At 44.3% G+C, this 12246-nt stretch overlaps 1 protein-coding gene across 3 annotated transcripts in view; it reads left to right on the top strand.

Annotated features, from left to right (window-relative positions):
* Window positions 1-12246, top strand: part of LOC128323837 (selenoprotein Pb-like) — a 15293-nt gene extending 3047 nt beyond the window's left edge. For 2 of the 3 annotated variants that reach the window (XM_053247689.1, XM_053247690.1), the window contains exons 2-5: window positions 5282-5516; window positions 6866-7078; window positions 9403-9541; window positions 10568-12246. In XM_053247689.1, the coding sequence (XP_053103664.1) occupies window positions 5302-5516; window positions 6866-7078; window positions 9403-9541; window positions 10568-10819 (819 nt within the window). In that variant the 5' untranslated portion in view covers window positions 5282-5301 and the 3' untranslated portion in view covers window positions 10820-12246. Of the gene's footprint in view, window positions 1-2597; window positions 2751-5281; window positions 5517-6865; window positions 7079-9402; window positions 9542-10567 lie in introns of those variants that run through there. The other variant, XM_053247688.1, reaches the window with a different exon arrangement.

The raw sequence follows: 12246 nt of genomic DNA, 5'->3' as shown, positions 1-12246 counted from the left end.
GCCCAGAGCAGTGTACTACATACTTGAGTTTCTCCTCACAACTACCCTGTGAAGTAGGTTAGGTTGAGAGAGAAGTGACTGGCCCAGAGTCACCCAGCTAGTATCATGGCTGAATGGGGATTTGAACTCGGGTCTCCCTGGTCCTAGTCCAGCACTCTAACAACTACACCATGCTGGCTTAGACATTACTTACCCAGTGTGGAGTAGTGGTTAGAGTCTTGCACTAGGACTGGGGAGACCTGTGTTCAAATCCTCATTCAGCCAAAACTCACTGGGTGACTCTGGGCCAGTCACTTATCTCTCAGCCTAACTTACCTCACAGGGTTGTTGAGGATAAACATAACCATATATACTGCTCTGGGTTCCTTGGAGGAAAAGCAGAATATACATGTTATTTTTTTTTTAAGACTGACTAGTCTAGATGCTGCCCAATTAAAAAATAAATAAAATGTGCTCTGGCTGTTGTACATTACATCATACATTCCCATGCTCAGATGAGGGTTGAGTCCTGAACTCAACCCTCCTCTGAACTCTGGCACTGGGGAAGGTGGGGAAGAACGGAATTTCTGTGTCGAAAACTTGCCAGTGGCAAAGGAGGGGTGAAGAAAACTGTGAAAGACAAATTATGTTTGTGTTTGTGTGAAGTACTCCTGGAAGGAGGTGGTGGTTGCAAAGCCAGGAATGAATGTGTCTATGTGCATGCATGCAGTGTTCTAGCTGTACAGAATGTTACCAAGAACTAGGGAGGATAGCAATTTCTAAGGATTTCATATATCTCTGGCATCATCAAAGCTGCAGCAGCATAACCTTTGCCTTGTGATCTGGGGCATATACCGCTAGGAAGAGCTAGCTATTGTAGTGTATACAAGAGCATCCAAAATGAAGGGGTTATAGTTATTTCCCTGTGAGGACAAACTAAAGCATGTGAAGCTTTTTAGCTTAGGGTGGGAAAGACTGTGGAGGGAAAACATTGGAAGTTGATAAAGAGAGCCAGCTTAGCGTAGTGGTTAGAGTGTTGGACTAGGACCAGGAAGACCCGGGTTTGAATCCCCATTCAACCATGAAACTCACTGGGTGACTATGTGCCAGTCATGTATCTCTCAGCCTAACCTACACTCACAGGGTTGTTGTGAGGATAAAAATAACCTCTGTGCTCTTCGGAGGAAGAGCAGGATATAAATGCAATAAATAAAATAAAAATAATAAATAAAAATAAAGTGATGTGTGGTAATAGATTAAAAAGATCTCCCTCTCTCATAACACATGGGGTCATCCAGTGAAATTGATTGGCAATAGATTCAGGATAGACAATTAAAGTACTTCTTCACACAAATGCATTATTAGCTTAAGGAACTCCCTGCTTAAGGTTGTGTTGATGGACACTGGCTAAATAGCTTTAAAAAGAATTAGACAAATTTATGGAGAACAAGTTTAGCCATGATAGTTAAATGGAAACTCCATTTTCCGAAGCAGTAATCCTCAGATTTCCAGTTGCCACAGGGCAAACAATGAGGAGGGCTGCTGCCTTCATACTCTGCTTGTGGGCTTCCTGCCAGCATCAAACTGGCTATTGTTAAAAACTGGCTGCTGGAAGAAATGCCCGGGTGCGCAGCTTGTGGGGTATTGCTGGACCCAGCTCTGCTTTTGGATGCTCAGGTGGAGAGGTGGTAGCCAAGGGTGCCTTTGCACAGCTGCTGCTAGTGCTTCCCTTTCTTGAGAAGGCAGATCTGGCCACTGTTACCCAGGCCTTACTCACTTCATGGCTTGATTACTGTGCTTTACATGGGGCTGCCCTTGAAGAATATTCTGCAACTCCAGTTAGTGCAGAATGCAACAGGTAGGATTCTCTCTGGAACTGGTCGCTCAGAGCATATTTCACCTCTTTTGAAAAAGCGACACTGGTTGCCAGTTTGTTTCCGGCTCCAATTCAAGGTGCTGGTTATCACCTTTATAGACCTTAACAGTTTGGGCCCTGGGTTTCTGAAGGATCACCTGCCCCCAAGGGTTTCCGCCCATCCAACAAGATCATGGGGTTGGGGCAGGCTTTCCTCTGCATGCCAACATTGAGGGAGGTTCTGTTGTGCACGTGGGGCAGGGCCCCCTTAGTGGTTTCCAGTCTCTCTGTTCTTCTGCTGCTCCTTCTTCGTCTTTGTTATGGCTGCTTCTTTTTGGTGTTTTTATGGTTTTTAATCAATTTTATGTGATTTTAATAGATTTTTATTGTATTTTAACTTTTGTAAACTTTGTTGGGGTGAGTTTTATGAAAGGTGGTATAGAAATGGAACCATTAAACAAATAAGCTGCTGCCTGAAGTGGTTGCTTCCTATTGCTTCATAAGGAGGCTGGCCCAGTTATGCCAATCACGTATTCCTGGACATAACTGAAAACAGTTAGGAAAAGGAGAGAATGCTGTCCAGCATTCATTGCCTGGCACTGCACGGTGCCTCTTTAGCTGCTGCATGTGATGTCTCTGAGTGAAAAACAAGTACTACTGTTGGGTGACTGGCAGTGGCAAGCACTATACATGCCACCTTGTGATTCTCTAGAGATATCTGTATGGGTAACCACCTTCTTTCCTTCCAACCAACCACTCTCCTTCTCCCAGCCCCTTTTGGGCGGAGAGATCTGGAATGGTAGATAAAAGTATGACAGGGGCCAGCCTAGGAATGGTTAAGAGAGATCAGAGCAAAGAGTCCAGGATTACCCCAGAGGACGGAGCAGAACAACAGCTGGAATCACTGGGGGAAAAGGCAGAGTATCACCTTCTTTGGAATTCTGGGTGCAGACGGGTTGGGGAGAGTATCACTACCTGTTAGGAGGCCTATCTGCTGCTCTGCTTTTAAATCTGATTAGTTATTATTGTGGATTTTTTCCTACCTGCTTTATTGTTGCTGTCTAGATAGTATTAATAAATAAGGGTGGGCTATACAGTGGGGAAATGACTTGACTAGCAAGCCAGAGGTTGCCGGTTCAAATTCACGCTGGTATGTTTCCCAGACAATGGGAAACACCTATATTGGGCAGCAGCGATAAAGGAAGATGCTGAAAGGCATCATCTCATACTGAGCGGGAGGAGGCAATGGTAACCCCTCCTGTATACTACCAAAGACAACCACAGGGCTCTGTGGTCGCTAGGAGTCGACACCGACTCAACAGCACACTTTACCTTTATACTTTTGAAACAAATACATAAGATCTGGTTCTGTGGGTGGTCAAAATATGTGGCTGTTTGAGGCTCTTGCAAGAGAAATGTGGAAATAAAGGGTGAAAAGGTCCAAAGAGGGAAGGTAAACAAGCATTGCTGCTCTGTAGGACAAAATCCTGGTGGATTCCTAAGAAACACAGTGTTGGTTAGGTTTAATCTTTGGGCCAGTTTCTGTGGATAGAAATGTGAATGTTTTTTAGTTTCACAGAGAGAAAACATATCAAAATTTTGCATCCTTGTTCAGGCTAATCCTGCATGATCACCACCCAAGACAATTTCCTTGGAAGTGGGAAGGTAATGAGTATATGGAGAGGAAATGCTAAGTGGTGGGAATTGCACACAGGCAGTGTAGTGGCAGGTAGGGGACAAAAGGGACAGACCATCTTCTAGGTGCCTCCACTTGTGGTGATGGTAGGGTGTTGATGAGCTTTTTTAATTTGTCCCCTTCCAGAGCCACTGACAGGGACAATTGTCCTATTTGTCCAAGTGGGGAGAGAGAACATCCTGGCAAAGTCTGGTTCAACCAAAGGCATTTATTTCCCTAGTTTGTTTCCTCCTTTATGATCAACACAAAGACCTTCCAAATAAAGATGTTTTATTGGGAGATTAGATTGAAATGACTGAATCATGTGTAAGGATTCTAGTATAAGGTGCCTTGGGTTTGTCTTTTAATTTGGGAGTTGGAGAGCAGCAAAACTCTTGTTGAGATTTCACCCATATAAGATTCACAGAAATGTCCCTAAAATCTGAAGTTGGTACTGTCCAAAATTAACCTTCAAGCTAGAGCCTGCTATCGTCTCTTATGTGAAGAGAAACATGCTTGGTGCCTCAAGGACACTTCTGTGCACGAGTGAGCAGGGCTAGCGGTTCTGTCTGGCAGAAAGTAGGAACTCAAAGTGCACACAAGCAGAGGGCTCTAGCCAATCAAATAAGAGAGTCAAACAGGCTACAAGCCACAGGTTGCAAAGCAGGTAAAATACATTTAAGATACCATGGACATTGGGTCCAATTTTATAGCCATAAAATGAGACCAATGTCCTCTAAATGGTATGAATGCTAAACAGTGCCTATATATGTATCTTAAATGTATTTTACCTGCTTTGTAAACTGTGGCTTGTAGCCTGTTTGCCTCGGCTATTTTTTCAGCTGGAGCCCTCTGCTTGCATGCTCCCCCCCCCCCGCTACTTTCTACCTACTACTACTGATATTTATATACCGCTCTTCAACAAAATTCTCAAAGTGGTTTACATAGAAAAATAAAAAAAATACATAAATAAGATGGCCCCCTGTCCCTAAAGGGCTCATAATCTAAAAAGAAACATAAGGCAGACACCAGCCACAACCACGGGAGGGATGCTGTGCTGGGGCTGGATAGGGCCAGTTGCTCTCCCCCAGCTAAATCTTAGAGAATCACCACTTTAAAGGATGCCTCTTTGCTCAACTAGCAGGGGTACCTGTGACGTATGTGAGTCTGGCTTATATTGGTCCTGCCATTGTCTGCCAGAATACTCCACTGAACAGACAGTCTATACCCCTAGCCCTGCTCACTCATGCACAAGAGTGGCTTTGTTATAATCTGTTGGAAGAGATGGTATCTCTGGGGGAAGCTGTGCAATCTCTGACATCTAGTTTTCTACATGCAGGACTTTTGTGAGCCCCCACCTGCAGTCTGTAGTGGTATATCCCAGACACAGGTTTTCCACCTCTTCTAATGCTCGTGAGGACCCCAGAGGAATATATATTTGCCTCTTCCAGAAATACATCCTGGCCACCATTCCCCAGCTCAATGTCTGGGTAGCTGCTGTATGAATATATCTTGAAAGCATCCATACACTGATACCGTTCAGAGGTGGAATGCAAAGACAGGTGGATCCATGCAGCATAATCCTAACTGTGTACTCAGAAGTAAGTCTGCTTGGGATTGCAGATTTAGTCTGACCTAAAGAAGGAGAAGTTATATTCTGAATGTCCTTATGTTATTAGCCACCTCAAAAACAGTGTTTTTCCGACAAAGCACGTATCAATATATTACATAAAACAAATAAATGAAATTAATGCTGCTCTTTTTTACTCTAGGCTGAAAGGAGGTGGTGAGGATGGGCTTCTCAGCCCTAGCCACAACCACCTTTCTGGTGGGAGTGGTGATTGCTGCCACACAGGCAGGAGTGGCGGAGAACAGAAGCCGAATATGCCAGCCTGTACCACTCTGGAAGATTAATGGGACAGCCCCAATGACTGGGATGGAGGGCCAAGTGACAGTGGTAGCACTACTGAAAGCCAGCTGACAGTTCTGTCTCAAGCAAGCTGCCAGGTGAGCTTGGAGAAGATTGCCTGGCTCAGGGCTGTAGGTGCATATAAAATAATGTAGGTACAAAGGATGTATATAAGAGGTGTCAGAGACCTAGAGCACCTTCCTTAGGAGTTAAGGCTGCAACACCTGGGGCTCCTTAGTTTAGAAAACTAAAGGGTCTAAGGGGAGATGTGATAGAGGCGAGGTTTTTGCAATTATGTATGGTATGGAGAAAGATGAAAATGTCTCCCTCTCACACAACACGAAAACCAAGGGTCATCCTGTGAAACCGTTTGCCAGGAAATTTAGGACCAACAAAAAGAAGTACTTTTTCATGCAGAGCTTCTGAATACTAGTTTCAAAGGAAGCAACAGCAGGAGAGGGGTCATGCCTTCCTCTCCTGCTTGAGGGCTTTTTAGATGCATCTGGTGGGCCACTGTGGGTAACTGAATGCTGGACTAGATAGGCCTTGAGCCTGATCCAGCTGGGCTGTTCTTATGTGTGTTGGAACTCTGTCTTTGGTGTTCAGTAACAATATGGCAACCCTAAAGTAACACTAGGCTGTTTGCCAGGAAACAATGAACTGGACAAGACAGTTATAAAGGACTGACTCTCCATAAACCTAAATCAGTGACTGTAAGCTGAAGCCTGGCCTGGGGCCAGGTATAACATATATACTCAAGACTGGTGCAGTTTATCTTATGAATGCTTTGATTCGAACATAAGCAATGAGGAGATTCTCATGATCGGCCAAAAGCGGGCTAAGGGAGCCTAGCCCACTTTTGGGCGAACGTGAGAACCACCAGGCTCACAGGCAAGCCCGGTTTCCTCAAAGCGGGTAACCTGCTTAGGTAGCCCTCCCATTAGACAAGGTTAGCGGAGCAAGCACTCTGCTAACCCCGTCTGTTTGATCATTTATTGCCATGGCACGGCTCTGCACTGCAGCAACACATGAGGAGACCCCCGCCGGGAGGCTGAAACAACTTGCGCAGGGCATCCTGGAACTTCCGGGGGCCACATGGCCCCAGATCCCTGCAGCCCCCGCTGGCTTCGTGATGGAGCCGGCAGTCATGTGGGCTGCCAACATGCTCGTCTGTGGGGCGAGCGGGCTAAGCCTGCTCTCCCCACTACCCCCATTCAGGTGAGTCTCACTGATCCAGAGACTCTCCTCAATGTCTAATATAGCATTGACTATATCTATGCAGTCTGTGTAATGGCCAGTTCAGTGGGCTGAGATTGAAGAGACTGATGCTTGAGAGCCTAGCTGTGCAGACTTATATGCCAGAAAAACTATGCAGGGGGCAGGGGCTGGGAGGGGTGTGTTATATGCTTGCACTTTCCTGAAGGTTGCTACTTCTCCCTGCCACCAGCCTTGGCAACTTGCGGAATAAGCTGTCCCATGAAGGAGTAGCCAATGTCAGCTTCATGATTGTGAATGAGAAGACCCCCTTCTCCCGGGCCATGTACTGGGAGCTCAAGCGACATGCCCCAGAGGGAATTCCTGTTTACCAGCAAGAGATCCTGGAACCTGATGTCTGGCAAATTCTAGATGGGGACAAGGATGACTTCTTCATCTATGACAGGTCAGTGCTTAAGAAAGAGACAGGGAAACTAATTTCTCCTCATAGCTGCAGGGAGGGGGGTTCTTTTGATGTGTCGCTATCCTCTGCTGGTCTCAAGCTGTGAATATGGTAGGGGATCATGAATCAGTTTGGTTCCTTTGAAAAACAATTAGCAGCTACAACATCCTATTGCCCAGCTGGGGCAGGGGGCTCCAAAAAATTGACTAAACACCAAAATGGTCTTGCTCTAGTATGGCCTATATGTAAACCTTTCTGGAGAGACTAGTGCAGACAGAGAAGGGAGTGAGGTGTAATAGGTAGGATTTGGAATCTAGGGTTCCTGATCTAAACTGCCACTCTAAAACTCTGATGTCGATCCTGACATTATGCCAGACTGCATTCTCTGGGTCTTTCCAAACTGTTCCTTTCTCTTCCTGTTAACTTTGTCATGTCCTTCTTTCATTTGCACGTGTAACCCCAATGGATGATCCTTTAAGTTTTGAAAGGAGCACCATGGAATACACATGGTCAGTGGGGTTTTCTTTGCGTCAGACTGGATGAGCATACAAATAAAGAAGCATACTTTCAACTGGAAGCTCCTCTTCTTTAAAAACACCCCGGGGATGGGGGCTGATCGTGATTGGGAATGTGGCGCCGGAGGAGGGGAAGATGAACTCTTTCCCTTCATGCCATTTTCCCACTGAATCCCTCTCCCTTTCCCTCCCCTGCCAGCTCCAAAGTGGCTATGTATTTCCTGCAAAACGAAAAAGCCACACCTTGCATTCACCATGTCATGCATTCCCAGTCAGAACTGGGCCACCAGGGCTGCTTTTAAGAAAGAAGAGGCACATCCATATGTCTAGTTTGACACTCTGTTTTATAACTTTGTAGTTTCTTTTCTTTCTTTTTTCTTTTGTTGTTCTTTTCCCCTGAAGGACAACTCAAAGGGACAGCAGAATTTTCTCTCATAGAAGAGTTATTTTAATACTCTAAACAGCTTGGCTCTGGTTTCTTCTGCTTTGGGGGTGGTTTATCCCAATGAGTGCTTTTGCAACTGGACTTTGGCCAGAAATATAAGACCCTTAAGCTGGGACTGTTCTACAGTTGAGCAAAAGTTCACAAGAACATAGCCGTCACTAGGGCGAGCAGTGCCTGAATTTCTGACTTAAATCATAATTTCCCCATAGGAATTAATGGGAAACTCAAAAATATTAATAACGCCCAAATGGGTGGGCAGAAAACTCTAAAATGTCATATGGTGTTTTTACTTGATTATAGCATTAAATGTGTGTACTTTTAAGGCGATCAGTCCACTTGTTTATTAATGAATTTTAAAAATATTTTTAAAGCTTTTTAAAAAATCATTAAAAACCAACAGGTGGACTGAACTCCTTGAACATCCACACATTTAATGCTATCATCACATAGGAACACCATGCACATATAGGTGTACATTGTGTTGCTTCTTAAATTTTTAAGGAGACAGTTTAAGCCAAGGAGTATCTATATTTGTTATTTATATAAGTGAATATGGATCATTTGGGGGAAAATGGCCTCCGAGCATACACTGCTATTAGTGCCTAACTCTGTCTTGATAGTGCAGGAAAAAAGAGAAGATTACACATGCTCAGCTTTTTTCTGTCCAGCCTTGACCCGCACCAAGGATTCAGGCGAGGGGATTGTATATATTTGAATGTTGTTGCTTAGTTTTCCAGACATTATCAGTTGCTCCAGAGGATGTTGAACCTTGACCGTTGAAGGGATATCTAGAGAAAAAACATGTGTCGAGATGGTGGTATGAGTTTGTCTCCTTAGCACCATATAGTACACACTGAAGCTGCTTGGAGACTATTTGAGTTTAATTTTTTTTAAGTAAAGAGTTGGTGAGCCAAGGGGTGAACTTCCTCTTAGATCACTTAGGAACTGTCCCTTTTCTTCCTATGAACTCATGTTACTACTAGGTAGCGTTTTTTCTACCTTTCCCCCCCAGGGTTTTCTCCTATGGGAGAAAATACAATCCACAAGCTTCTATGGGAGAAAATACAATCCACATCTTGATTAAATCCACAAGCTTCAACCCCTGATTTCCCCAATTCTAGCCAAGTCATAGTGCCTCTGTAGCCTCCTAAAATATTAGCGGGAGAGGGGCATTGCAAAAGCTAAGGGGGCTGGATTTTTTCTGGCTCAGTAATTCAAGCACTGCTTTTTCCTCCTTCCACCAAAATAACAGGCCATTCCAGAGCATTCAGACCAGGCGAGTTTTGTTCCTGACATAGATGGACCTTTGGCTTTCCTAGCACCAACTCTGTGTCTCTTTCTTCTTCTGTGGCTCTTGGGCTTTGCAGGTGCAACAGACTGGCTTTCCACATCCAATTGCCATATAGTTTTCTGCACTTACCATATGTTGAAGCAGCTGTTCAGTACACACATCACAAAGACTACTGTGGCAATTGTTCCTGGTACCACTCTAACAGCAGCCAAGAGGTAGGAACTCCCTCACCCTCCTTCAACTCCCCTTTTCGAGCGAGACCTTTTCTGACTTAACGAAGCTTCTCCTTTCTGTGGACACTGGCCCAGCCTGATCCTCTAATGAGGGATTCTGGAAGATTAGAGTGAAGATGTGGATGGCTGTGGCATATTGCTGCTTGCTTGTGCTGCTTACCACAGCACTAGCCCTATGTAGGGGAAGATAATGTGTCCCCTTCCCCAATAGCTCTAGTGCACTAGAAAGCCTATTACAATGAGAAAGACCAAAGGAGGTCTGAATACTACTAAGCATCTTCTATCCTGGCAAGAAAATTATATTCTTGCTTGTGATGGCAATAGGCCATTTTTTAAAATCTCTGATCTGCCCCATTAGCCCAATGAAAGCAAATCAAAGTAGCCCTCAGACTCCACCGCCTTCATCTTATCTTCCCATAGTCTGTCCTCCTAGGTGTGTTTTGCCTCAACTGAGCTCTGATACCAGAAGTAAAATCAGTTGGGACAAAAATACTTATGGGATGGGGAGAGGCTGCAGGGAAGTAACTGTAGGGAAGGGAAGGAACTGAACAGGGAAAGTTCAGCTCCCCTCACCCAGGTGTCCTTTTGACTCTAGAAAATGGACTGTACCCTCTCCTTTGTACATGACTGTATAAATCAATTGACATGATTGATTGATTGTCAGTCGACACTGCTCAAACAGATGAGGTGCTAGTTTCATGTTTGCCACAAAGGCCAAGCAATCAGCATTCTGCACAGCAGGCCAGCCTCCTCAAAACAGGAAGACCCAATTGCCTCCTCTCAATTCAGTTTTGAGGTTTTGTACATAGATCTATCAAAAAAGGGATGAATGCAGATCCACATTACTCAAGTTATTAATGTCTGACTTCACATTTAAAACATCGTCTGACTTAAGCCCAGATTCATCTATATAATACACCAGAACCCGAAGCTGTCTTGAGCATTCTTTTAAATGGGAAAGTGAGATTAAAAATCTCTTTAATAAATACATACATTTTATATTCACAGGTGATTATGACAGCCAACACTAGCATGATGACAACGGAGGCTACCGGACACAAAGAGAAGAATCAGAACCTACCCAACCACAGACATGAAAGGAAGAGCCAAGAGGCATCTAACACTGAACACACAGCCCATCATGCTTCAAATAATGGAGGAAGCAGTCATCACAAAGCCTTGGGTTTGGCCAGCACCCATCAACCAACGCTCCCTTCTCCGAGCCACCCACAGAAGCAGCAAGCAGGGGGGTCACACTAAAACCTTTTAATTTCTATGTATGCAAAACCCAACTGTGGAGCAAATCCCCATCCCCCGCACAAGTCTAAACAAGCTATTAAAAAATCAGCCAAGGGGCAAGCCTACAGGTACTGAAAGGAAGAAACATGAAGGTTCAGTTTTCAGAAGGGCAAGGGGCATTATTTTAGCACCCCCTTCCTAAATTAACACAGGCTCTCAAGACCTCTCCACTGATAACAAAGTGCATAACGGGGCCATTTGTTGTGTGATGTGTGCAAGTGGAAAGTGCCAGTGTTATCAGGAAAGTTGCCTCCTCATTTTGAGTCATTCTCCAGTTGTACTCATACCTACCGATTTTGTTTCACAAAGCCAAAGATGCCATTTTTCTAGGACTCAGTGACTTTTTGAAGTTGTAAGAATTCTCTATCTAGCATGTCTTTTTCCTCCTACTTTAACTGCTGATGGCAAAATTGCCAGAGGTAAACAGTTTACCTTCCTCGGGAACACAGGTCGGGACCATAGTCCTCTGCCTGTCAGGAAGCCAGTTTTGACCCCTTTCTTGTATTCTCTGCTTTTCTGTACTCAATGAAGCATGTGGTGTAAACTAGAATATCCCAGTCACTGCAGGCTGACACTGTACAGAAAAGTATGTCCTCAGAAATGGAGGGATGGGATCAGAACCAGTACTGGCAGGAGGAGTGACTGGCTCCCACTGTACAGAGAACTGAAATCTGAGGAGGTGGACTTTGGGCTGGAGGCTGGGGCTCAAGGTTTTGTACACAGAGGCTGGGGCTCAAGGTTTTGTACACACTCTCATTGCTAGCTTGAAGGATGTGATCTTTGTTATGTTGCTGGAAAGAAACAGCCATCTGTCATGTGGGGGAATTAAAGTAGTGAGATGTCATTAGCTGGGTGGGCAGGCATCCTGCTGAACATAGTTGAGCGGAAATATTTGGGGTCTGGTTTAGGGGAAATGCACTGAGAGGTGAATTAAGGAAGGAAATCCATCCACACCCTGTATCAGATAAACTCAGGGAAGAGGATGCACTGCTTCTTGAAAGTTTACTGGGAAAGAATAGTGGAAATAAATCACCTGCAATTAATGTGTTTGTAGTATTTGCTCATAACACAAATGCTCTTTACATAATAGAAATACAAAGCGCTTTACAAATATAACTGCTGTCTTTTATCTCAAATACTGTAGAGCAGTGTTTAGCTTCAGGATGTAAGAGATGAATAGAATAACTGTGAACAAAGTGAAAGGGATACCTGTATAAATCCTACTAGAAGTTTAGAATACTCCAGCTTTCTCTTAATCAGCTTTCCAGTTCTTTTCAAAAGGTCTTTAGTATTTCTCTGCCAATTGTTGCCATTCAGTGAATTGACTGTACAAATGCACACTAGTAATTTTTTGCTGAAGTTTAAGTAAAATTCTAGGGCTGTGGGAA

The sequence above is a fragment of the Hemicordylus capensis genome, chromosome 4 (genome assembly GCF_027244095.1).
Source record: "Hemicordylus capensis ecotype Gifberg chromosome 4, rHemCap1.1.pri, whole genome shotgun sequence".
Classification (NCBI taxonomy): domain Eukaryota; kingdom Metazoa; phylum Chordata; class Lepidosauria; order Squamata; family Cordylidae; genus Hemicordylus; species Hemicordylus capensis.
Note: the sequence above shows the minus strand (reverse complement) of the source record. Positions and strands in the feature narration are given on the sequence as shown.